Here is a 25,387-nt window from a genome sequence, read left to right as displayed (position 1 = left end):
ACCCTGGAATCTATTCTACTCTGTCACTGGTGTCTCACCGCACCTGGGAATGCCTGATCCAAGAGACAAAGTGTTCAGAGTAACGTCAGTTTCTTTTACCATGAGCTAAAACCGCCTTTTATCTATCCTAAACAGTGTCATCCATAATCCTGTTGCCACCACTTCCCTCTTCCTCCAAAGACTGAGAGTCATACAACTTTACTAGTGGGGGAGCAAACGATCCAGTTTTTTAGTGGGAGAATGCTGTGATCAGCAACGGTCACAACCACCGGACTGAATATTTTCTCCAGTTCTTTTCTCTTTCAGAAGTCTATGACTCTACATGCAGAAAAGCCCAACCACCTGAGCTGTCCTGAATTACAGAAGCAGGGTGTTGGGAATATCTTCTGCTTCACCTGAGTCGGGGGAAGGATGGGACCTGTGTCATACACTCTGCTCTCCTGTCAAGACTGCTCTTATTAGACACTCGACTCAGAGAAAGAGCTGTCTAAACTATGCAACTTAAAAGGAAAGCTCAGCTCCAAATGTGTTCCCATATTGCCAGAAATTCTGGCATTCACTTGAATTTTGAGCTAACAGGCAAAGCACACTGAGGAAAAGCTGTGGCACGAGAGTGATTCTGTGCACTATGTTATGTGAAAAGAATTACTGTGTTAAAGGCCGATTAAGGGAGCGCTAAGGGAAAAAATAAGGGGTAATTTTGGAGGAGAGGAGGTACTGGTGGTATGTTCCTATGAGGTCACTAGGCCATGGGGAGCAGACAGGGAAGATCAATGATATGGATACCAGAGAACCCCTCATTTCCAGATGCAATTCAAATTCTAGGTCTTCAATGTAATCTACTTCTCTTCTATTTCTACAAGATAGAAATGAGCAAAGAATGACCAGAGGATGTGTTGTATGCGCTAGTTAAAGGGTCAGAGTCCACTTACTACAGGGGGCGGTCATGCACAACATTTCACTAGTTTTGGTACAAAGAACGATCAAGATTTATCCTATCCTATCCTACTCCTAAACAGAAGTTTAGCTCCATACCAAGTAAACCAGATGCGGAACATAAGCACGCCAAGGATCAAATATCATTTTTTCAAAACATCATCATTCTACTCTGGCCTTGAGGATGAAATGAATGGTAACTCTGGGAAGAGTGGTGATAGTCATCAACGATAAACAGAGGTTAACACCATAAAATACGAAGTTAAGAATACAATATATATATATATATTTTAAATGGGAGCTCACTGCTGGCCTTCTCCTTGACATGTGAAAATCAAATATGGTGGTCGTGTGGCTGAACAATTCGGGGTGCAGGGAGTGCAGTGACTCAGACTAGTGCGGGGGTTTGGGGACGGAAAGGGAGCAGAAGGCCAAGGAAGCCACACTGGATTCTTAGACAAGGAAGGGAGCAAAAGGGAACACAGGAAGGAGGGGTGAATGGCCCCATTCCAAGTAAGGACACAGTCACCAGTGTTCCCGAGGACTTTCCACATCTTGTTCCTTTAAATTCTCAAATCACTGCTTAGTCAGTACCCCTACTATTACCCTCATTCTTCTGAGAAGCAAGCTGGGGTTTACCTAACAGGAAAGGCTGAATGACTTGCTCCCGGTCATACATCCAGAAAGTGGGAAAGGCAGAATTCAAGTCCCCTTATGTGCTTAACCAGTAAGAAGAGAATTCCGGAAGCAAATGAGGGGAAAACCTTTTAGGCTTTTTAGGAGCTGGAGCCTGATGCGTAAAGCTTCACCCTGTGTGAACCCAACACCTTTTCACTTTATGAGAGGAGTTCCTTCATGCTGGTTTAAAATTCAATCCTATAGGCTGAGTGCTAGTGGATGAAGGATAAGAAGGGGTTCTCCCAGAGGACTCTGGAAGCTTCTATGCTACAGCTGGGTGGCAGTGGGGAGAGCAGAGACAAGGCGGGCATGGGACAGCATGTATTCTTGCAAACATTGTGCTGAGCAGAACAAACCTATCTGTCAAAATACACATGACTTCTAGGTTTTACATTCAGAACTTTTTTGTGGGAAGAAAGGGGATGTAGAGAGGAGTTTGTTAGGAAAAAAATGGAAATGGTTTTCTAGGGAAAGGAACAATAAAATATTTTAATCAAATTTTCTTCCCATTCCCTCTCATGTGAATAGTGTTTCTATGGATGTGCTATATTGAATATTTAGTACAGTGAAACATACAGTGGATCATAACATGAAATATTTTTGTACCTCAAGAAAGTTCTCTTTATTGCACTGTAGAATTAACTAGAACTGTCTCAAGAATAATGAAATAGTTTCCATTCAGAATGGAAAGTAGTACACTTGGGTATAGTATTTCAAAGACAGAAAAAAAAACCACTTAAAAGTTTTTAAAAATCTAGATCAAGAGATTTCTTTAGTGGAAAATCATGCGAAATATTTTTCCAAATATAAGAACTATATTTAACACAACACAAAAAATAAGACATATAAAAATTTCTCTGGTATAAAAACTGTTGCTATGTAGAACATTTGTATTTGAATTTATTTTATTTTCCGGTTTCTAGAGAGATTAAGTGTTCGACATGACAAGGATTTTTGTGCCATTTAATATGGAACAGAGAAAATGCATACATCTGGTATTTCAGTAAAGAGAATAAACAATATACATTAGGGATTTCTCAATTATCAAATTGATAGAATTAACTTAGAAGAGAAAATGGTAGTGCAGTCAATTTATAGTGTATGTGGCACAAATGTTAATAAAAATCACTTTCCACATTAGAAGAGAAATTCTCTCAGCATTAAAAATGGATTTGTACTCAATCATGTTATAGTAAAAGCGACTGAAAGATTTAATAAAACATGTCACTTTAAAAATTTTACCACCAAAAGTTTACTTCTGACTAACAGATAAATTAAATAGCAAAGTGCCAGAAACAGGAATGTGAAATAGAAATCACCATGAAAAATAAAAATGAGCATTTATATATATATATATATATGTGTGTGTGTGTATATATATATGTATATATATATATATGTATATGTATATGTATATATATAGTGACAATAATCAAGTAAGCATTCCAGTCTTCAGAATTGTTGCAATGAAAGGAAATACAGATTCTCTGATGGCCAAAGCATTTTTTAAAGTACATTTCATTTTCTGATGTTTAATAAACTCTTCATTATATTTCAGTTAAGAAGCAAATTTTGTCTCAAATAAATTACCAGGTGTGATAGTTCTAAAACTGACTGCATTACTAGGCAAAATTCTTCAATTCAATCCACTGATGTCTTTTACTGAAGGGTGCATTGGTTTGAAAATCAAAGACTTACGTCATCCAAAAAATCAATCAGTGAAGATGAGGAAGAAGAAAAGGAATCCTATTTAACGAATACAGCAATAAAAAATAGAAAATATGGATGAAGCAATTTAATAAGAACAAATAATAAATCAAAAATTTTGTAAAAACAATTGAAAGGCAAATGACATTAATTCAAATAAATAAATGAGGAAAGCAGTCATTGGCATTGTTTCTCAAAAAACTCAGAAATCCATTAATTACTTTTTAAAGCGTGGTTCTTTTTCTCTTTCCCAAAGGAATGAAATACAATGCATATATTGTGCTCAAAATGTAATAAAATGAAGCGCATGGCAAATCATTAATAATCAAATTAAATGAAGCACTTTAGAAGGGTAACAATTAAAAGTGAGCAGCAGAATCTCTCCACCTCTAGCTGTTCCCATTGGAATGTAACCTCTCTGAAAACAAGACTTGGCAAATGTGGTCACTACTGTTATCTCCAGCAACGAGAACAGTGCTCTGCACAGAGACTTATAATTATTTAATAGAGATAGAATCATGAACTTAAATTTTCTGAGACAAAAATATACTTTATATCATAAAATTTGTTTTTTTTTAACAGCAAAGAACTTGAGCACCAAAGAATGACAGTCATAGAGTCACTATTTCATTATTATGGAATACATTGCGTAATATCCTCTATGTAATGCTTTTTACAAAAATTATAAACTTCCAAAACAATTGAATTGATTTGGAGCTTGAACCAGCATTTCCCTATTATGAGCTTTGACCTTTTTTACTTTTTTTTTTTTATTGTGGCTCTATACTTGGGAGATTAAAGTATCAAAATTATTTCAGATTTGCTCTGCATTTACTGTTTCTCAGGGGAGGAGACGAAATTTCTTTTAAATCTTATGAGTCTCATATTTAGACCTTTCTTAGATTTTTCTTAAATACAAATGAGATTATAGTTTCCAAAAGAATGCAGAACATACTCCTTTCCTTATATGTTATTGTTTATATCAGATTTTAAGTCCTTTTATGTGGGAAGCAATAAAAGTTTCCTCGAAAATGAATTTTAAATCACAAAGTGAATTCTAAATGGACTACAGGGAATACTTGAAAAGTTTCGTACTTACTTCAAATTGATCCAGAGCATCGGTAGGCGTATTCAAAAATGCCAAGAAAGAATGCTGTGAGTCTTGGTGCTCTATACCTAGAAGACAGCAGCAACTTTTTTTTAAAACTAGAACAATTTAAACTAATTTTCATGGATAACCTTTCCTGTCTGAATCTACTAAGAGCTGTTCACAAACTACCACATTGTAAAGCTGATCAATATTAGTAACTCTACATATTTAAAAAATTATGTTAGTGATTCTTGGAATATCACTTAGCAGTTATAGTAGTCTCCATGACATACTTGTTTCCTGACTCGAGTTCCTGAATTTCTTTCTTTTCCATACAGCACATCGTAAGAAATACATTAAATCTTTGTAGATTTGAAAGAATTTTAAAAATAGGGTTATATCTGACTTTTCTAAGCTAATTTATCACCAAACAAGGTTTCTGTTTTGAAAAACTCTTACCAAACTTATAGTACACACTAATATAAAAAAATCTCTTATAATAATCTAGTGATAAAACAAATATATTTAGTTATGAAAAAACTTTTGTTGGGCAGCCCAGGTGGCTCAGCGGTTTAGCCCCACCTTCAGCCCAGGGCCTGATCCTGGAGATCCAGGATCAAGTCCCACGTCAGGCTCCTTGCATGGAGCCTACTTCTCCCTCTGCCTGTGTCTCTGCCTCTCTCTCCCTCTATCTGTCTCTCATGAATAAATTAAAAAATAAAAATCTTTAAAAAAAAGAAAAAAGAAAAAACTTTTGTTAAGACCTTAATTTGATTTCAGGCACTGCTTTAATTGACAGAATAAATAACTTATACCCTAGTTTTTCCTCAGATGAAGTTTTAAAAGTTAAAGCATATTTGTTGGCTATGGTATTAACTTTAAATGTAAGGTTTCCAAAATAATTCTTAAAATATATATGCAATGATAAATACTAGAAAGGAAAGAGCAGAAAACAACCAAGCACACATTTTCGATTTCTATATCCTTAGGAAGTGACATCAACTATTTTGTGTGGCTTTCATCCTACTCTCTAATAACACACCATGGATGCCAGATGAGGGGCTATGTTCAGAAATTCATTATTTATTGAGAGTCTATTATATACCGAACCTTGTCTAGATACCAGGACATATTAGTAAGCATAGCAGAAAAAAATCCTTGCCCTCATTTTTTTTTTTAAGATTTATTTATGATAGACATGGGGGGGGGGGGCAGAGACACAGGAGGAGGGAGAAGCAGGCTCCATGTCGGGAGCCCGACGTGGGACTCGATCCCGGAACTCCAGGATCGTGCCCTGAGCCAAAGGCAGGCGTCAAACCACTGAGCCACCCAGGGATCCCTGCCCTCATTATATATTACATTTTACTATTAAGTAGTATATACAGTACATTACAATATGAAGTGAAATTTCATGACTCTCCAATGTTCAAAATCCAAATAAAAGCTATAGGTTCACATGCTATCATAAAGCAATGTGATAAACTTATTTCTTTTGCACATTTAGATATATTCTACAAAGGATGGGGTCAGTCAGTGACATGGTATATTACAGTCACACTGCACTGATGTCTCTTCTACATAAACTGCCTCTGGGGATGCCTGCCCTCCAAATCTTATACATTCTTCTTCCTTTACTCACTAAATAATGCAGCTTTCCACTCTTCCCATCTGAAAGTCTGCTTGATTCTCAATTTAATGTGAAGTCCTAATTCACCTTCCTTTCTTGTTGACCAGGAAATTCAATCAACAAAAAAATTGTCTGAACATCTAGTACTTTCAATGTTTTTTTTTCCCCATGTCAATTCCTTTATGTGATACCCTCTCACATGGAAACAGAAACTCAACCAGCTTTCCATCACTGTGTGTTACAGGACTGAGAAATTATGGGGAAGCATCACATCACATAAGTGTAACATAAAGCCATTAATTAGTTCACTATTTGGTCAGGAATACTGATGTTGTCAGGACAGTGAACTCCTTCCTTCTTTCCTTCCTTCCTCCCTCCCTCCCTCCCTTCTCTCTCTCTCTCTCTTTCTTTCTTCTTAAAGTAGGCTCCACGTCCACAGTGGAGCCCAATGCAGGGCTTGAACTCACGACCCTGAGATCAAGAGTTGGATGCTCAACTGACTGAGCCACCCAGGCACCCAGGACAATGAATTTCTAATAACTGCATAAAAGAGATCCCTTCATTGAGAAAATAACACTCCACATTTTTTAAAATTAAATCTTCACATTCTTAATGCCCACATTATGGAAAGAAAGTTTAAAAGAAGTTTCTGTAATGGCCGCCACATACTCTGAGTTACTTTTCACATTAATGGAAGCATGCTCAGGTAATGCTTTTAAGAAAATGGGAATAAATCCTGAGAAATCCTGCAGGGCAGGAAGTTTAAGAATCAAACTTGGAAGAAAACAATTAAGTACCAAAACAGTTCATCACTGAATTCCCTTTTAAAACAGGATTAGATCAATCTTTAGTTACTTCATACATTATTTCCTCAACTACTCTAGAAGTGAATCCTACAACATTTGAAGAGGGTATAAAGTATACTATAAAAATAAGTTTGTTTTTTTCCCAATCACAAAAATCTTATTTGTGGAATAGTCCATGACATTGAAAAAACAGTCCCAATTTGTGGCAAAATGAATTCTTCTGTTATTATGAAACCTTTAAACAATGCATATTAAGTATGACAAAATGACTTAGAGACCAATCCAGCGAATGTGTGCATCACCTATGTGGATATACATCCAGCAGTGAGTGCCAGCCAGCGTGCTTCGTGTAAACAATTCTCTGACCTACACATGTGGGTTCTCGGGTAATAACATGTATTCACAAAAGAATAAGCCCTGATTGATGCAAAACACATTCTCATACCCTTTTCAGATCTAAGCTCTTCAGTGTCCTTTATCAGTTGTTCGATTTCTGAGAGGAGCTCCAAGTTCTTCTTCTCTGAATCTTTTAGTTTACTTCAATGAGGGAAAAAAAGGAAAACTGTCATTATTTTTTCTGCTGGTTAGTGAGCCATCCTACAACATGTAGCTGGAGTTTCCTGGTTTAAATGTCAGTCATGTCAAGTTAGGGAAGTACAAGCTACTGCAGGAAAGACACATCCAGAGGGTCGTCTACTCTTGTGTAAACAAACTACTGCAACACAGCCAAGCTTGTTCATTGACAGATCTGTGGCTGCTTTGCACCACAATAGTGCAGTTGAGTAGACACAGATAATATGGCCCCAAAACCCTAAAATATTTAGTATGTGGCCTTTTATAGAAAAAGATGCTGACCCGGAGCTAAATGATTCAATTTTAAAATGTCATAAAATCAAAGGTTAAATTTAGAATTTTGTTAGGCTCTTCCACAGAAAACCATGAAAGTGGAGCATTTTTATGAGTACATCTGTAGTTTCCAGTTTCATTTAGTCTGGTTTATGAGTGGATGCACAAATGCCTGTGTCCCAGGTACGGGAAGGCTGCTAATACTCATTCCAATTACAATACAGAGAATGACATTCAGTAGATCTTTGTGCCAGAATTGAGTCACATTCTCCAGAAAATGTTCTCTTGCATTTTTAATGTCACAACAGCACTTTTAAGCAAAGCATACTTAAATTTATGTCTGGATTATTTATTACAAGAGTTTATAATTTAATGAGGGTGCCAGGTATATGACCTCCAATTGGATTCAAAACATTAATGATTACAGTTTAAGGACTAAAGCTTCACACCATTACAAACTGAATTTATGTGACTATATTTCTTTTCATGATTGAATGCCTTTGGAACTTTGCTATTCCAGTGCCAAATGATTTTTTTATTTACATGGTGATTTGTAACATGAACTTTCTATTGTTCCTCTATATCACCAAGACTTATTCTTGAAGCATGTTCACATCCAATCCAACTAAGATTTTCATTTTGAAAAAAAAAAATTTTCATTTTGTCATTTATTTATTCAGAATATAATTTGCTTTACTGTTGTGATGAGGATTGAAGGAATGTATTGATCTGGTAATTGTCTTAGACTATGGAGGACATACTTTTCTCAAAACATAAAAGAACATGAAAAAGCAACTATAAATAGAATATATTATACCATTATGAAATCTATCATCAGGAGAAACTCCATTTGTAAAAGACCTATGGTAGAGGACAGAATTCCCAGATGACTGTCTTTGTTCTGAATATATATGTTGCATTTTTATACTAATATGATATTCTTGAACATGAGAGAATTTTGGATTTAATGGAACAGAATCTGAGAGTCAACTAAAATTTACAAATAAGGGGAAAAATAAACAGTAAAATATTAATTACCACTATTTATTTTACTTTATGGACAAATCAGAGGAAAATGAGGTTGTACTAAAATCCCAGCACTGCACACAAGGCCTGAAAGCATTTATTTATTTTCAAATATTCATAATTTTTTTCTGGTCATTACTTAAAAGAAAAGGTCATTACTTAAAAGAAATCCCAGCAGTTACTAAACACGTAACTACTACCCAGATAATTTTGGATCAACTTAGAAAGTATTCTAGTAGACTCTATTATTCAACCTTACCATTCTGTGATGATGTTAGATGCTTTAACTTTATTCAGTTCTTCTTGGATGGCCTGTTTAGCTCTTATTTCTGCATCCAGAGCTGACTGCAACTCCAGTCTAGCTGACATATCCAATTTTGCAAAACGACGCATTTTCCAGGGCATATCCTACAAATAATAGAACTGTTGTTAGCTCCATCCTATTTTTTCTTTAACATTCAAAATTTAGTAATGCAAGTAAATTTAGAAGCTAATTACAAGTACTCTCTCTAATAAATGAGTAGAACTGAAACTACTTGTGCAAATGTATAATTTTTCATTAAATTCAGAAATAATTACAGACTCACATATGAGTTTATTTTTCATCATTATTACCAATAATAGCTATCTATATAACTTACAGTTGAACAAAGATGTGTTATGATATCCTAAACTGGCAAAGACTTGGACTAACTGAATTCTCATGAGAAACTTTACAGTTAGCTTAAAGCCTAGACAAACTGATAGAAGTATTCAGACTTATTATAGTGTACTGGAGCTTCCCCACCCAGTAGGATAATTCTCTACGCAAAATGGCAGAGCTTACTGTTGCTCGTGCACCCAAGCTGGAATTCCTCAAAGCTTCCAATTCTTCAGTCATTTTAGAAGCTAAGGCCTGGAGATACCCTCGTGCATCCTTTTCATCACTGACCCTAGAATACATACATAAACAGACAAAAGACAAAAGTAAAACAAACAGGAAAACTGTAGTGAGTTATATATTGTTTTTAAAGCATCACACAAGAAATAAGTGAAATAAATATTTTCTTTCAGAAAATCTACCACAGCACTCCTGCTTATCAACAAATGGGAACAGGTTTACTAAACTCTCTGTTATCTGAATGAAAGCTGGTCACACTTAGGATCGTTCAAATTACTTATATCTGATAAATTAGTAAAATTGTGCCCTTAAACCAGAGAATTAATACTCTTCTAATCTACATTAAAAACACATACATTTACATAATTTCTAAAAAATATTAAGATTCCCCGTTAATTGAGTTCTGCCATTTTGTCTAATGAAAACAAAATGCATCTTTTAAAACTGGAGTACCCTATATTTAGAAAATTTAAAGTAAAAATACTCTGCTCTGTGAAAATCAAGGTTGTACTGCAATAAAACTCTGTTTTCTAACATGGTCAATAAAATAATCATCAAAAGGAAAAGATTAGAATCTACTGAAACTCACAACTGTCTTAACACTATCTTACTGATGCAACTGTTATGATTCTAGATAGAAATGTTTTCAAATTATATTCAATAACACACATTCTACATTTAAGAGTTTATCAAAAGAAAGTTTGTGTTTTGTTACATCTTCAAAATAAGGTCAAGAGTAGGATAAGGCCTGCCAGCATATGAAAATCTACAAAAGAAGGTCTATCCTCAAGAAGAATGAAAACAACTGTATATAGAAAGCTAAGTGTGTGTGTGTGTGTGTGTGTGTGTGTGTATATATATATATATATAAAGGAGTACAAGGAGTACAAATCTGCAGTGCTTAGAAGTGTGTTCTAATGCACCCTGGGGAACACTGTTTGCCTTTGGGAAGGCTGGCTGTTTTAATAAATACAATTCAGGCCACTGAATAGTGATGAGGAAAGGATATTTCAGGTAAACTAGTTAAGTATCTGATGCAGACAGCAGACAGATTGAAATCTCGAATTGGCTTTAAGATCTTCTAGAACTTATAATCCGGAAGAGCCAAATTCACATCTATCAATGTGTCTATCTTAAATAGGCCCTTTAGGAGGGATTTGGTTTTCTTTTCTCTCAGCTGGGAAGGTGTACTGAGGACAAGGGGAAGAATCTAACAATTTAAAAGTGATACAATCATCATAAAAAGTTGCCCAGCCTAATTAGTTACATATTTTTAGGCTCTACATACATGTATGTATCTTTATTGCCTTTTATAAAATATTGTTTATGTAAGCGGGAGGCTGTTTCTTCTAAAATTCTTTAACTTTGGACAACATATATGACTACAACAACCTTCTGATGTAATTCTCTGATCTACAATATAAAGAATAAGTAGAGATGAAGGAAGATTATCTTTTTTTAGAGTAGCAGAAAGACACTTAAGAAAACTGTATTCTCATTTACAGGACCAGGTTAATTGGCCTGTTGCAACCCGTACTGCTTTACTGTCTACCACAGCAATCTCTGCTTATGCACATTCCAGGAACCTAGAAAGTCCCATTTGCTTTATTAACTCTGGAAATCAGTAACTTCTTGTACACATGTGTTTCATGTTGTTCAACATTTCAAGTAAAAAAACTCTCTTGTAATTTTGTTTTTATTTGCATGTTGAGTATGTTCACATTCTCTGACTCATGTGGTTTCCCTCTAAGTCTCAATTTTTTATTAAAGCTATGTCTATTTTCTTGGCTACAGAAAATTAATGAAGGGAAGGGTTAAAAAAAAAAAAAAACAAAACAAAAACCAAAACACTCGGTCAGTTACAAAGTCTAAGTTCTACTGAGCCCTGGTCTCCTACACTTCCTTTTCAGAATCATTGCTATTTGTTTCCAACCTTCAGCCTACTTCCCCTCAGCTCAACACCATCTTGCCCTTCCTTCTACTAGGCTATCTGGATAAGATGACTCATGCTCATTCTCTTAACTTTTTTTTTTTTTTTTAAAGTTTTAGAGGAAGTCCCTCATCTTCTCTTTAGCCAAGTCATTTAAATGTATTCCTCGTCCCACATTTACCTTCTCTGAAAACTGCTTCTGTTTTCAATTTCATCATTTTTTTGGCTGCTGTAAACATATACGGACTTTTTCTAATCCAGAAAGGTTCCTGTCCCAATCCCACTCCCTGTCATTGCGATACAACCTGTATCTAATTATGCTTGTATTTAACTCCTCACTAACTCAGAATACTTTCTGAAGTCTGATTTACACAACTGTTCTGCTGAAACCATAGTTTATTCAAGTAACTACTCAACTACAAAAGGCCAATTTTGATCGATTTTGTTCTGCCATAGCTAGTCCTCTCCTCCCAATCTCTTTCAAATAATTAATGCAGAAATACTTATTACTTCTGACTATTATGTGGGGCATCCTCAGGAAAGAGAAGATTTAGAAGATACAGTTCTTAAAACGTCAAGGACATAAAATATACATAGTAGCGTCACTTAAGGACTTGATTATTGAGTCAAACAGACCTTGGTTCAAATCCTAACTCACTGCTCACCAGCTCCAGGACTTGGGCTAAGTCATTTAACCCTTCTTGCTCTCTGCTATCTCACCTACAAAATGGAGATAATAATTCTACCTCATAGGACTGCTGTGTTAACTAAAAGAGAATCTTGTACAAGTAGATTTTCAGCCCAATGCCTGGAATGTACTGTAATCAGTATAACCTATGACTATCCACAAATGAAGATTAATGAATGAGGAATAGTTCAAATAATAAGAGGGAATTTAAGTAAAGGGAAATAAAAGTGTTATTATTGAGACCCTTTTCTGATTGTGAAAACACTTTCCTGCTGCCCTCACTAAATTATCCTTTCTTCTGAGCTCTTTAAAAAGAACTCAACAACTTTAATGGCTTTACTGACTAGGACTTAAATCCCCAAATTTACATGCTCCACCCTAACCTTTCTGTACCCTTTTCAAAAGTGTACTGGAACTCTGTACCCAGATGTCTCAGGATGAGTTCAGACATACCAGTAAGCAAAATAACACAAACAAAATCGATTTTATCTTCCCCAAAGTTGGTTCCTTCTGACTTTCCTACTTATATAATATCATTTTCTTAATCTAATTCAGAAATACTAATTCTCCCTCAATTCTTGCCCTTCCTTCATAATTAAGTCCTATAGCTTCTTCTCTTACAACATTTTCTCCACCATTTGTTCAGTTTTCCCCAAATTTCCCTCCATTTCACCCTGAGCACCATTGTAAAGAATTGTTTTCCTTTTTTTTTTTTTTTTTTTAAGATTTTATTTATTTATTCATGAGAGACACAGAGGCAGAGACGCAGGCAGAGAGAGAAGCAGGCTCCTCACAGGGAGCCCGATGTGGGATTTGATCGCTGGACTGGGATCATGCCCTGAGCCAAAGGCAGACGCTCAACCATTGAGCCACCCAGGTATCCCAAGAATTGTTTTCCTAATGCATCATCTAATCAATACCTTTATCCTTGCAAAAACCCTCTCTTTCTTATACATAAAGCTAAAATTCTTACCCAATATTCATGTACCTTCACTAGTCTTAATTCCTATTGTTTTATATGAAATCTCCAATTCACTCAATGTACATATAAGGACCCTTTACTAACCTCAGGGTTTTCAGAAAATGCATTACAGGTTCAAATGATTACCCCCCATTCTCTCAAGCACCCAGTCTAAGGTAACTCTATAATACTATAGGAAAATCAGTATTGTATAATGCATAAGGCAACTTAAAGTCTTCTAACTGATCTCCAGATATGGTCACATTAGTTTTTAAACTTTTCAGTGGTATGTTATAAGCTACTTGAAGGCAAAACTATATTTTATAGGCCATTGTACCTTCTATTATACCAGAAAAGTGCATTATATGAGAGGAGACGCATTTAAAAAAATCAGTCTCTGGACTAGCTTATGAGTCTGACCTTTCTTTGTCATCTCATTTCAAAGAAAAAGTGAAGTATTCTGATGAGCCAATGGTGAGAAGAAAGGCCCCTACTCTAACACAGTGAGGAGCAACAAGGTCTCACTTCCCTAAAAGTTATTCTTTCATATGAAAGGGATAGGAAAAGGCAAAGGGGGCCAAGTAAGATGTTAGAAATGTATCCAAATGAGGTCTTATATACATAGGAAAAGGCAAAGGGGGCCAAGTAAGATGTTAGAAATGCATCCAAATGAGGTCTTACATACAATAGTGCTTGTTCTGTTTTAAAGCTGTTTTTTGTCCAATGGAAACATTTAAAATACTGTGTATCACAAGTTCCTAAAACCTTGTCTTGGCATCATTTCATTTTTTAAAGTTTTAACTTAAATTTCAGTTCATAAACATACAGTGTAATATTAGTTTCAGGTGTGCAATATAGTAATTCAACACTTGCATATGACACTCTGTGCTCATCCAGGTAAGTGCAGCCCATAATCCCTATCACTTATTTCACCCATCCCCCCCTCCCACCTTCCCTCTGGGTAACCAGCAGTGTGTTCTCTATAGGTAAGAGTCTGTTTCTGGATTTGTCTCTTTTCCCTTAGCTTGTTTTGTTTCTTAAATTCCACATATGAGTGAAATCATATGGTATAGGTCTCTCTCTTACTGACTTATTTTGCTTAGCATAATACACTCTAGCTCCATCCATACTGTTGCAAACGGCAAGATCTCATTCTATCTTATGGCTGTGTAATATTCCTCTGTGTGTGTGTGTATACACAGATACTTGGGCTGTTTCCAAAATTTGGCTATTACAGATAATGCTGCTATAAACATAGAGGTGCATGTATCCCTTTGAATTAGTATTTTTATACCCTTTAGGTAGATACCTAGTAGTGTGATTGCTGGGTCACAAGATAGTTTTATTTTTAACTTTTTGAGGGACCTCAATATTGTTTTCCACAGTTGCTGGGCCTGTTTGCATTCCCATCAGTAGTCCATGAGGGTTGCTTTCTTTTTCACATACTTGCCAATTTGTTGCTTCCTGTGTTTTTGATTTTAGCCATTCTGACAGGTGTGAAGTGGTATCTCATTATAGCTTTGATTTGTATTTCCTTGATGATCAGTGATGTTGAGCATCTTTTCATATCCTGTGGTGCTCTGGGTGCTCTTCCTTCAGGCCAGTTACCTGCAGAGGCTGTCCTTTCCTGCTATGGGCAGTGTTTGATCTCTGGCCTGAATGTGGTAAGTTTTCACGGGGTTGGGTGGTTTGTTTTGGTCTGCTTGTGAAATGAAACTAGTCACCATATCCTCTGGAACTGAGGCACTGCAGAACTCTCTGGTCAGGAGATGTGGTATGGACAAGGGTTTGTGCTAGTCTTCAAGGGGGGAGGGACCACCACACTACAGCTAAGCTAAGTGTGACTAGAAAGAATGGTTCCATTAGAGCACCTAGGGGTGGGGCTTGGTGGAACCAAGTTAGGCAGCCAGTATTTTCCCACAGGTGGCTCTGTGTTTATGTTGAGGGGCAGGGGTGGGACATGGTGCTGGCCAGCTCCTTTTATTCTCAAGAGAATTCTCTCTATGAATGCTGTCTCTCTGGGCTGCACTACAAGAAGAGAAAAAACCAGTGTCTGTCCACCCTGCTCCCCCCAACTCCGACCCCAGGCTGTTTGCCTGCCTTCTTTCCAAGAGAAGTGCAGTACCCTCTAGGCTCTATCCAGCCAAGCCTGCTGACCTTTAAAACTCCAGTCTTCAAACCCTGCTGGCTCCAAGAACTCACGAAATTTAGCCCCTCTTATTTTCCAAGCCAGCAGCCAGGGTTTGTTTCTTTCCTAAACCACGTCTCCACACTTCCTACCTTTTTCAATGTGGCTTCTTCTCTGCCTTTAATTGTGGTGTTTGTTTTGTCAGTCTTCAGTGTGATTTCTGGGGTATTTATTATAATTTGACAGTTATCTAGTTGTATTCATGGGATGAGGTAAGCCTAGGGCCCTCCTACTCCACCATCATCTTCCTGTCTCTGGCATCACTTCATTTTTTAATATACTAAGACTAAAAAACTGGGAATACCCTGAGACTCTTGACCTTCTTTTTTTTTTCTTTTTATAAATTTTTTCATGAGAGAGAGAGAGAGAGACATAAGCAGAGGAAGCAGCAGGCTCCCTGTGGGGTGCCTGATGTGGGACTCTAATCATAGGACCCTAGGATCATGCCCTGAGCCGAAGGCTGACACTCAACCACTGAATCAACCAGGTGTCCTGACTCTTGACCTTTTTAAGCATGGACAGAACGTCTCAGATTTAACATTCCAGTAGGTGAGAACTCTGAGAACAATACCCTATTAAGTATTTAATAATTAGTTATGTAATATATTAGCCCATTTCTTTTTGTTTTTTTCCCCCCAGAATTATCTATTTATTTATTTAGAGAGAGCATGAGCAAGGGGAGAGGCAGAAGGAAAGGGAGAAAATCTCAAGCAGACTCCGTGCTGAGTATGCAGAGCCCAACATCAGGCTGAATCTCATGACATGAGACCATGACCTGAGCCAAAACCAAGAGTTGGACGCTTAACTGACTGACTGAGACATCCAGGTGCCCTAATATATTAGCCCATTTCTAAATAACAGCTTTTATGCAAACTGACTTGCTTACATTCCTGGTTTCTTCTGCACATTGCACTTGAATGTGAAAAGCCTAAAATGAGTGTTTTGTAGTATCATGTAAAAACTTTCGCCTTGGGATGCCTGGGTGGTTCAGATGGTTAAGTGTCTGCCTTCAGCTCAGGTTATGATCTCTGGGTCCTGGGATTGAGCCCCTAGGGCTCGGGGGGAGCCTACTTCTCCCTCTGCCTCTGCCTCTCCCCCTGGCTCCTGCTCTCTGTCTCGATTGAATAAATAAAATCTTTAAAAAAAAAAACAAAACAAAACAGGGACACCTGGGTGGCTTAGCGGCTTAGCACCTGCGTTCAGCCCACGGTGTGATCCTGGAGTCCCGGGATCGAGTCCCATGTTGGGCTCCCTGCATGGAGCCTGCTTTTCTCTCTCTGCCTGTGTCTCTGCCTCTCTGTGTCTCTCATGAATAAATAAAATTAAAAAAAAAAAAAAAAAACCCTTTCATCTTCATCCTTTCTACTAACCCTTTCCAGAAAGTCTACATTAAAAGCTTCTTTCTTTTACTAGAACCACTTCCCATTCCATCTGAACCCATCATGCCTGTTGCTGGAAAAAAATCAATGGTCTAGGAACTCAGGATCTGGCCACATCATCTTTTTCTTCTGTAAAAAGTCATTTTCAGCAATAGCTTAATTATACATTTGATTACATAATAATGGAGCTATAAATGAAGAGTTATAATTTTTGGTATTATAATCTTGGATAAAGATTAGAATGATTTTGCTTCAGAAATTAGCAAATGTCCTTGTCATCAAGGACATAAATTTAACATTAATGAACTATTAACTGTATTATAGTGTTTGGAACACAACCAAATTTCTACAATTTGGGCATTTTCATTTAGATATGCACTGTATAGTCACATTCATGAGCCACAGATGACTGAACATAGGAGTTCTATAGTTAAGTCTATATCAAAATACTTGAGTTATTTGGGTAAGATCACTTAAAAAGGCAGTGTTTATCCACCTCTGATTTTATTTAAGATGGAGGGTATTAATTTGCAATAAGTAGGAAAATAGAAAAATTGCTTAAGGAACCAAAGTAAGAGTACAAGAAACTAAAATTCCTACTAAATGCTTGGTCTATAGATACACAAAGAAACAGTTTTCATATAAATTAAACCTCCATGATGTGCCAAAAAGAATAAAAAAGTTGAAAAGTAAATATTAAAATTCAGAAAATAGGTTTTCCTTAGAAGATAAAGTCCCTGCTGAATTCAACTTTTTTCATGTTTTATAAAAATAAGCATTTTTATAAACGCCAGAATCATTTTACGAAATAGTTAATGTGGAAAGTTATGGAAGTAATTCATTCTACACTGAATCCTGAGACCTTAAAGAATAGTTAATAAAATGAAACTATAATCATTTAAGGTTTTTATGATGACATGTATACAACAATCTGCTGTAATTATGAAAGAAGATGATAGGACAACATCTTCAGGTTCAAAATTCTTCTCCAGACTGTTTCTTAAAATAATTACAAATATAGCAATTTTGGTCTTAGACAGGAACTTCTATTGCTAGTCAATGAGTTCCTTCAGTTCTTTAAGAACCAACAGTCTTAAAATAACAGCTTTCAATGTAATTGTGGAGAGTTGACATGGGATACTTGCTGCAGTTGGGGAAAAGAGAAACTTAAAAGAAAATATAGAAGGATGCAGATGAGTAACAACAGGTCAATAATAAAATTATGCTTTTCAGGGAAACTTATTTTTTAAAGCAAAAAAATAAGAAAAAATGTCATGTTAATAGTCTTCTGGAATTCATGCCAATCTGGCCATATGTCCAAAATCACCCATAAAAACACATTTAAAAAGAGTACTCACCACTGAATTATTTCTGTGATTTGGGCTTCCCAATGTGCAACTGATTCTTTCTTGTCTGCTAGGTCTTTCACCTCTTCTTCTAACTGCTGGTTGCGCATACTTACATTTTCATACAAAGTGGTGAGCTGAAAAGCAGTTTTAAAGACACATGTGACTTTTAGGAACAGGAATACAAGGTATGCAAATACCTCTTGTTAAATCTGATAGCTCTCCATATTCCACTAAAAAATGCTTGCTTCCTGATTTCATATTATATGAAATCTGGTGACTGCATTTGGAAACATCAAATATTCTGAATTCTCCTCTGCCCTTGCTTTTCCTTTACCCCCTACACCGAATTACTTCCATTTATGAACACTCTTCAGCTGTCTGAAAATTTCCCATGTTCTACTGGTAACATCTTTCTTTTTTTTCTTGGTCTGTAAATGTCTCCATGTCATCCTCTTTTTAAAAAAATCTTACAAAGAATTTCCAGCATATACAAAAGTGGACAGTATAAATTAATTCCCATGAGCCCACAGCCAACGTCAATATTGAATTATCACCTCAATGACAGTCATTTCACTTGCATTCTGTCTCCTTACCCCTTCCTCCTGAATTATTCTGAAGTGAATACCAGACATCTATAACTTTACCTATATGTATTTCTGTGTATGTGTCTAGCAAATAAGGATCTTTAAAAATATAACAATATAATCACACTTAAAGAAATTTAATGAGTTTCCTTATATCATCACAAAGGTAGTAATTGATCAAATTCCCAGTTATCTCAGAACATCAAAAAACTAAACAGTTTACGAAATTGAATCATGATATCAACAAGAAACTACAGCTTAATGGTTCCTATATCTTTTAAGTCTCTTTTATTTTTAAGCTTTTAGTCCATTTGGGTCCCTATACTAGAATATCAGAGATTGGACACAAAACATTTATTTCTCACAGGCTGGAGGCTAGAGTCCAAGATTGAGGTGCCAGCACACTCAGTGTCTAGTGAAGTCTGCTCCTGGTTCACCGATGGCTGTTTTCTGGCTGTGTCCTCACAAGGTAGAAGGCATGAGGGGGCTCTTCAGGGTCACTTTCATAAGGATAATACTCCCACCATGAAGGCTCCACCTCACGACCTAATCACTTCCCAAAGGCAGCACCTCCTTACACAATCACATTGGGGGCGAGGTTTCAACACGTGAATTTTGAAGGGACACAAACATTCTGTCCATAGCAATTCTGCTCCAGCACTTTTTTCTTATATTTTATTTGTTGAAGAAAATAGACTGTCCAGTAGTCTGCTATAGTCTCAATTTCTGCTTTCATTTTTGAAAGACTTTTTTTTTTTTTTTTTTTAATGATAGTCACACAGAGAAAGAGAGACAGAGAGAGGCAGAGACACAGGTAGAGGGAGAAGCAGGCTCCATGCACCGGGAGCCCGACGTGGGACTCGATCCCAGGTCTCCAGGATCACGCCCTGGGCCAAAGGCAGGCGCTAAACCGCTGCGCCACCCAGGGATCCTTGAAAGACATTTTTTGCCATATATAACACTCCAGGTTGGCAATTCTTATCCTTCAGCACTTTGAAAATGTCATTCCTTTTTATTCCCTGTTTTGATTCCTTTATGGATTTCATTTTTTTTTTTTTTTCCTGGTGGGAAGTCAACTTTCAGTTTGACTTTTGCTCATTTGAATATAATGTGACTTTTTTCACTAGCTGCTTTTAGGATTTTCTTTGGCTGCTGGTTTTTAGCAGTTTTTCTGTGATGCCTCTAAGAAAGGATTTAATTTCTATTTATCACCTTTCTTGAATTTGGCATTTCTTGAATTTGTACCTAAATGCTTCTCATAGGTTTTGGAAAATTATGGGCCATTAATTCTTCAAATGCTGCTCTGGCATAGTCTTTCTGTCCTTTCCATCTGGGAGAACAAATATTTGTACATCAGATCTTTTTGTCATTTTGGTAGTAATTTGTCACACCCTTGGTCTTTGCCCTCTTTTAAGTATTTCCATCCTTTTTAATCTCTACCCATACTTTAGTCTGAAAATTTTTTACTTGTTCACTCTTTACTTCAGCTATTTTCAATCTACTGTTAAAATCTTCCATTGAGTATTTTGGCTATTTTAGATTTTACTTCTACAAGTTCCATTTGACTCTTTTGCATATATTCTAGTTATATGCTGAAATTCTTCATGTCTTCCATTTACAATCATACAGTTATTTTAAAATTTAATATATGGAAATTCTGATGGGAATCCCTGTGGGCTTGCTTATACAGACTGTCTAGCTTTCTTTCAATTTTCTTTCTTTTGTTTTTGTTATTATATTTTTACTCTTGGTTTTCGCTGATTTAGTTTTATCTCCTGGTATGCATGGTAATTGTTTAATGTATACCACATATTTGTATAAAAATTTTAGACGTAATCTGAGGCTCTGTAGAGTATCTTCCTCCAGGAAGTATTTACCTTTACTTCTGGCAGGCATTTGGACTCAAGAGAGGTCAGGTACTGAGTTACTTGGAGGCTATGTATCAGTCAGTGAGAGGTTTCATCTCTTTCTGGTTCACTCTTATTCCTAAAATGTAGCCTTTCAATGAGTCCAACTGAGAGCTTGTATTCATCTCTCTAAACTTGTGAGACTGTGGATTACTGTGCTCAGCTTCCTGGATACTCAGCTACTGCTTTCATATCAGCAAGTGCCTCAGGAAGAAAAGCAACACTGAATGCAGAGCTCATCTCTTTGCACTCCTCTATAGGATCTTGGTCAGTGATGATGGCTGCCTTTTTATCTCTCCAATGCTTTCCTGCATATAAATGCTGTAGGAAATAGTCTTAGCATATTAAGATAGTTTTTACAAAAATCTAGCTCTTGGTGAGGTGGTGGGTATGATGTAAGCTAATCTGTCACAGAAGCAAAAGTTTCTGCCTTAGTAAGTTTTAAAAAACTAATAAAATATTTGCATTCAGTTTTTATCTCACGGTTATGGTTTTTCTGATAAAAGTTTTTTTAAAACTTATAAAATATTTGCATTCAATTTTTATCTCACGGTTATGGTTTTTCTCACAGTTAATCTGCATTAGTTATTGCTATTCCTTTCTTGATTTTTGGGATGTTTTTAGAGATACTGTGTTCATTTCTTTTTGAGTACTCAACCTGAAGGAGGTGATTTTTTCCTAGAAGAGCTATTTACAGGTTTGTGGGGATGAGGGGTCAGGTGATGGTTAATTTTCGGTGTTAACCTGACTAGGCCTCAGGCTACTAACACATGTGACCAAACATTACTGAGTGAAGGTGTCTTTGGATAAGATCAACATCTGAATCAGGAGACTGAGTAAAGCAGATTGCCCTCCCTAAGACAGTGGGCCCATCCAATCATCTAAAGGCCTGCAGAACAAAACGGCTGACCCTAGTAAGATGAATAGTAGGGAGCTTCTCCTCCCTAAATGAATGTCCCTTCAAGCTGGAACATTGGTTTTTCCTGCTTTGGGACTGTTATTGAAACAGCAGCTCTTCCTGGGTCTAAAGTCCTCTGGATTTGGACTAAGACCACATAGGCTGTCCTGGGTCTCCAGACTGCAAACTATTGATCTTAGGACATGTAGCCTCCATCATCAGATGAGCAAATTCCTTACAATAAATGTCTTTATATATATGTGTGTGTGAGTTTGTATGTGTGGGTGTATGTATACATGCATATGTGTCTATGGTTCAGTTTCTAATACAGGCCAAATTCATGTTCTACGTGAGGGGTCTGCAAACTTTCCAATGAAGAATTAGATGTACATAGTTTTGGCTTTGTGGGCCATGCATGATCTCTATCACATCTTGTCCTTCTTAGAAAAACTGACTTAAAAGTGTAAAAATTCTTAGTTCGTGGGGCATAAAGAAACAGTCTGAGAGCTGGATCTGGCTAAAGGTCATCGTGTGTCAACTTCTCCATCAAAACAGATGGAGGAATCTTCCTCATGAGCCAGGGTTTTCTCATGTATTTTTGGCCTGTACTTCTGTGAGAGATAGACAGTCTTGGCACAAGTCCCAATGCAGTTTTATTTCTTCCCCTCTACCAAAGGAGCACAGCTGTAATTCTGTTTAGCTTTATCTCCAACCTCACTGTCTTCCCAGAAGGCAATGGGGTCCAGAGAAGCTATCACTGCCAACATACACCCTTATCTGCTTATTGAGAATACGGGATTTAAGTTCTATATCTCAAGGTACGCCATATACCTCTGAAATAGTACTTTACCAGCTGTTTTCTTTTTATAGATTTCCTGAGTTATAATTTATATAGAATAAAATTCATCCATTACAAGTGTATGATTCAATGATTTTTAATAAATTTAAACAGCTGTACAACAATCACCACAATCTGGTTTTGGTATACTTCCAATAGGAGAAATTTTTCCACTGCTGGTTTGCAGTCAATTCTGACTCCCAACCTGAGTTCAGGCATTGCTGATTTGCTTTCTATTTCTATAGTTTTGCTTTTCTAAGAAATTTAATACCAATGAAGTCACAACATGTAGTTTTTTTCTTTCCCTCATCACACTATTGAGGCTCAATCACAGTATTGCATCAATCAGAAATTCACTCTTTTTTACAGCTGAGTAATATTCTATTCTATGGATAATAGTAAACTTTAGTTGCTCATTCACTAGCTAATGGGCATTGGTACTGTTTCCAGTTCTTTGCTCTTGTGAACAATGATGCTATGAACATTCATATACAAGTCTTTAAAAGGACTAGGTTTTCAGTTCTCTTATATAAATATCTGTAAGAATTTCTGGGTCATGTGGTAAATGTATGCTTAATTTTTTGAGAGCTTTTGAAACTATTTTCTGAAGTGGCTATACCACCACCTGACACTCCCACAAGTAGTATAGGAGTTCCTATACTAGTTCTGATTCCTCCATATCCTTGCCGATAGTTGGTATGGTCACTCTTATTGATTCTACTCATTCTTGAGAGTATACAGCAATATATGGCTTTAACTCACATTTTTCTAACGATAACTGAACATCTTTTCACATGTTGGTCATTCACAGATCTTTCATGAAGTAACTACTCAAATTTCTCATTTTTTTCACTGAATTGTTTGCATTTCTTATAATTGAGTTTTAAGTTCTTTCTATATTTTGAGTATGTTTCTTATCAGGTCAATAATTTGCAAATGTTTCTCCTTCATCTGTGTATATCTTTTAGTTTTTTTAATGTTATCTTTAAACTGTGATGAAGTACAGTTTATTGTTATGTTTCTCTCATGGGTTGTATAATTTCTATCTATGAATCTTTAACCCTAAATCATGAAGATTTTTCTCCTATGCTTATCTCTCATGTTTCATTTTATGATCCACTGAGTTAATGTTCTTATATGGCATAAAAATTTAAGATAACTTTTTTGCACATGGATATCCAAATGTTCCAGCACCATTTGTTAAAAAGATTATCTTTTTTCCAGTGAACTGCCTTGGCACTTCTTCTTCTTCTTTTTTTTTTAAATTTATTTGTTCATGAGAGACAGAGAGAGGCAGAGACATAGGCAGAGGGAGAAGCAGGCTTCCTGCAGGGAGCCCGACGTGGGACTCGATCCCCATCCCAGGACCCTGGGATCACGACCTGAGCCAAAGGCAGATGCTCAACCACTGGGCCACCCAGATGCCTCTGTCTTGGGATTTCTGCTGAAAATTCAACTGGCCATTAATATGAGGGCTTATTTTTAGATCATTACTCTATGGTTCCATGATGCCAATACTACTAGTAAGTTTCAAAATACTGTCAGGTAAATCCTCTAATTTTTGTTGCACAAGGCTATTATATAGGTCTTTTGTATCCCCAAATAAATTTAAGGATAAACTTCTCTATTCCAACAAAAAGCCTACCAGGATTTTGACAGGGATTTCCCTGAGTTTATACACTGTAGGAGAACTGAGCTCCTATAACAATTCCTACTCTTTTGACTCATTAACAGGGTACATCTCTCTCTCTGTTTAGATATTCCTTCATTTATCTCAGCAATGTTTTGTAGTGGTCTTCCTCTGGTTAATCCCCAGAGCTCCTAAATAGTTGTTTCTGACAACTGTGTCCACTTTGAAGTGTTCTTTTCTAGAGAAGATTCATTAATCTCTTCATTTTAGCATAAACAGAAGTCTACCAATTTTTTTGTAGATGCAATATCTTTGCTAATTCCTACAACACATTATTTTTTATTATCTTTTGACAGTCCTTTTTGACAGCCCTTCTAACTAATTTGTGAGTGAGATCAGCTAGACATTTTCAGGAAGGAGAGGAAATGCAGATTTTGCATAGCCATGTTACAATAGTTAGAAATAGTTTTAAGTAGATTTGTTTGGTGTTAGTCAAAGAAATGCTAATCTTTTCATTATTATTGAAAAAGATCATGGACTCTGGAGCCAGACTGCCTGTTGTCAAATTCTATATGGCAACTTCCTGGTTCTCTGATTAGGAAAGAAGCCTCATCCTCCTCTGCCTTGGTCTCCTCACCTATATAATGGTTAGAGTAACAGGGTACACCTCACAGAGTTTTTGTGAGGATTAAATGATTTACACAAAGTAACTCAGAAGAGGACTTGCACTTAACAAATTCTACCTAAGTATTAGTTCATTTTGCTTGTTTGGGAATGAGACAGTTTCACTATTTGTAACTTGACATATCTAGCTTATAGTAATGAATAGTACAGTATAATAGAGAATATGGAAACATGCTAATGACATTTTAAATGAAAGGCATATTAGAAAATAGAATGCAAGTATAACTGCACCTATGTAATAATACATATACAAACAAAACCTGGAAAGGAACATATAAAACTAAATAATAGTTGTTTTGTAAAAAAAAAAAAAAAAAAAAAAAAAAAAAGGTTGTTTTGTAGTGATGAGACCATGGGTAGCTTTTATTTATTTTTATAATTTTGCTTTTTTGTAAGATAATAAGAACAAGAAACAATACTTTTCCTTACTAGAAACCATTTCCTTTTACTCCCTAACAGATATGGTTAATATATGTTTGCAAAAAAATTATCTCTTAATAAAAAGTAAAACTTAACAGGGGCACCTGGGTGGATCAGTTGGTTTAGCATTAGATTCTTGATTTCGGCTCAGATCATTATCTCAGGGTCATGAGATCGAGCCCTCCTCCCCAATCATGTTGGGCTCCGAGCTGGGTGTGGAACCTGTTTAAGATTCTCTGTCTTCCTCTCCTTCTGCCCCTTGCTCTCCTCATACCCCACTTGTATATGCTCTTTCTCTCTTTCTTATAAGAAAAACTGAAACTTAACAGACTTCT

The 25,387-nt window shown here is 36.3% G+C and overlaps 1 protein-coding gene across 23 annotated transcripts in view; it reads right to left on the bottom strand.

Moving 5' to 3' along the window:
• The window catches only part of CDC42BPA (CDC42 binding protein kinase alpha), a 309,118-nt gene that overhangs the window by 60,782 nt on the left and 222,949 nt on the right, over window positions 1-25,387 (bottom strand). For 11 of the 23 annotated variants that reach the window (XR_007411991.1, XM_025430631.3, XM_025430636.3 and 8 more), the window contains 6 exons: window positions 18,101-18,225; window positions 9,543-9,648; window positions 8,976-9,124; window positions 7,290-7,381; window positions 4,421-4,497; window positions 3,313-3,360 (listed from right to left, as the gene is read on the bottom strand). Coding sequence is in view for 22 of the 23 variants with exons in the window: in XM_025430631.3 (XP_025286416.1) it covers window positions 3,313-3,360; window positions 4,421-4,497; window positions 7,290-7,381; window positions 8,976-9,124; window positions 9,543-9,648; window positions 18,101-18,225 (597 nt within the window). In the remaining variant the exon portion in view is untranslated. The remainder of the gene's footprint in view (window positions 1-3,312; window positions 3,361-4,420; window positions 4,498-7,289; window positions 7,382-8,975; window positions 9,125-9,542; window positions 9,649-18,100; window positions 18,226-25,387) is intronic. The other 12 variants (XM_025430634.3, XM_025430639.3, XM_025430635.3 and 9 more) reach the window with 2 other exon arrangements.

This window comes from Canis lupus, chromosome 7, assembly GCF_003254725.2.
Source record: "Canis lupus dingo isolate Sandy chromosome 7, ASM325472v2, whole genome shotgun sequence".
NCBI lineage: Eukaryota > Metazoa > Chordata > Mammalia > Carnivora > Canidae > Canis > Canis lupus.
Note: the sequence above shows the minus strand (reverse complement) of the source record. Positions and strands in the feature narration are given on the sequence as shown.